The sequence below is a fragment of the Cebus imitator genome, unplaced genomic scaffold (assembly GCF_001604975.1).
Source record: "Cebus imitator isolate Cc_AM_T3 unplaced genomic scaffold, Cebus_imitator-1.0 Scaffold23, whole genome shotgun sequence".
In the NCBI taxonomy this organism is placed as follows: Eukaryota; Metazoa; Chordata; class Mammalia; order Primates; family Cebidae; genus Cebus; species Cebus imitator.
Genome location: NW_016107338.1, coordinates 3933628 through 3935873, shown reverse-complemented (window position 1 = coordinate 3935873; position 2246 = coordinate 3933628). Strand labels below are relative to the sequence as shown.

At 42.2% G+C, this 2246-nt stretch overlaps 1 protein-coding gene across 2 annotated transcripts in view; it reads left to right on the top strand.

The window, feature by feature from the left end:
- The window catches only part of ANXA4 (annexin A4), an 80024-nt gene that overhangs the window by 70817 nt on the left and 6961 nt on the right, over positions 1-2246 (top strand). For both annotated transcript variants that reach the window (XM_017522059.2, XM_037736155.1), the window contains one exon: positions 1404-1499. In XM_017522059.2, coding sequence (XP_017377548.1) covers positions 1404-1499 — 96 coding nt within the window. The remainder of the gene's footprint in view (positions 1-1403; positions 1500-2246) is intronic.

The window sequence follows — 2246 nt, the reverse complement described above, 5'->3', positions numbered from 1 at the left end:
TTGATTCCAAGCTATACACACCAACTTCAATTTAAGTAAGAAGAGATGAAATAATATAGAATGACACAGAGGGGAAATGGAAAATATTGGTAGCTCACAAATTTGAACAGAGAGCCGAACACCTTCAGGAATAACAGAAATCAAGGCAGTTCTAGGGGTCTCAGTAGAAGGGAATCATGGATTTTATTTCTTTTCTTTCTATTTTTTGGAGATGGAGTTTTACTCTTGTTGCCAAGGCTCAAGTACAATGGCACCATCTCAGCTCACCACAACCTCTGCCTCCCGGGCTCAAGCAATCCTCCTGCCTCAGCCCCCAGTGTAGCTGGGATTACAGACACCCACCACCATGTCCTGCTAATTTTGTATTTTTTAGTGGAGATGGGGTTTCTCCATGTTGGTCAGGCTGGTCTCGAACTCCTGACTTCAGGTGATCAGCCCGCCTCAGCCTCCCAAAGTGCTGGGATTACAGGCATGAGCCACCGCGCCCGGCATGGATTTTATTTCTAAAGCAGAGTTTCTGAAGTTCCTTCTCTACTAAAACTGCTAATTCTTGACCCCCTGCTTGAGACTGGCTGAATTAGAATCTCTAAGCATGACACCTGGCGAGTTTAACAGGTTTTTCTGAGAGTAAAGATGATGCAGTGCTTTTGGCCATCCCTGTGAGCTGCCCAATTAAAAAGTTCCTAGGAGAGAGTCTAATGGGTCCTGACTGGGTGAACTGCTCGTGTGTTTGGCAGAGGTTGTATGTTGTTTGGTATGGTGTCCCTTGAATGACAGCCCTGTGAAAATCACACTGATGGAAGTGAAGCAGCACCCCAAAGAAGGAGATGGTGAGAAGATAAAATAGATACCTGTTCTAAGAAGGTTCCAGAAGGAGACAGCAAGAGAGGGGAACATACAACATTAAAAAATACTTGGCAAAAAAAGCCAACAAATGTAATTATGTTTAAGTATTTCAAAAGATGCAACCAGCTGTTATTAACTGTGACTCAGTTTTGAAGAGGTTGAATTGCTCTAGTTTTGAGGAGCCAAAAGGGAGATGAAGGGGAGGTGATTGCCAAGGCCAAAATCACAAAAAGACACATTCTGCTGATTAAGAAAACAATGAGAAAGGAAAGCAAATGTCTCCAGAGGCTGTCTCCATTTTATGTGCGAGGGTCCCAGAGAAGGAAGAGGACTTGACTGATGTCCTGCACACATCATGGCATTTCTTCCTCCTCGTCTGGGACCTGTTCCACTCTGCACATCCCTCCGGGGTGCTTGCCCACTTTACTAATTAGTTTCCTCCTGAAATATGCCAAAGAATAAATAGTGTAGGCTAGTTAAAAATGCTCATTCTCTCCACAAATTTTAGTTTCCTCTATTTTTTATTCCTGATAATACCATTTTATTGTTGTTTGCAGTGTTTGATGAATACAAAAGGATATCACAGAAGGATATTGAACAAAGTATTAAATCTGAAACATCTGGTAGCTTTGAAGACGCTCTGCTGGCTATAGGTAAGCTGGTAGCAGGTAGGGAGTAGAGAAAAAAAAAGTCTGTAGATTTTCATTCTCATTATCAGTTTGCCACATGGGGTTATATAATTATTTTCAGAGACAAAACTTGTTTGATTCACTCATGGTGCATTCCAGATTTTTTTGTTTGTTTGTTTGTTTTGAGACAAGAGTCTTGCTCTGTCACCAGGCGCCAGGCTGGAGTGCAGTGGCGCAATCTCGGCTCACTGCAATCTCTACCTCCTGGATTCAAGCAATTCTCCTGCCTCAGCCTCCCAAGTAGCTGGGACTACAGGCACACGCCACCACGCCCAGCTAATTTTTGTATATTTTAGTAGAGACGGGGTTTCACCATGTTGGCCAGGATGGTCTTGATCTCTTGAACTTGTGATCCACCCACCTAGGCCTCCCAAAGTGCTGGGATTACAGGCGTGAGCCACCACGCCCGGCCTGCATTCCAGATTTTTAAACAAGAAATATTACATACAACCTGATTGCTATTGTGCCACATGGTTTATATATTTTATATCTTCTGTGCTTTTATATGTCCTATGTAAAAGGTAATACTGTACGGATATACAAGCTGTAGCTTGCAAGTCTGTGAATGGTTAGAACTAGTAAATGTCTCATATGGCAGAGACAGTAATCCTTATTTTGAAACTAAATACCACCCTTTGCTTTGAGAGACTTTATCAATTACTTCTCCAGAAACTTGATGATAAATCGAGGGTACTTTTTTTTTTTTTTTTT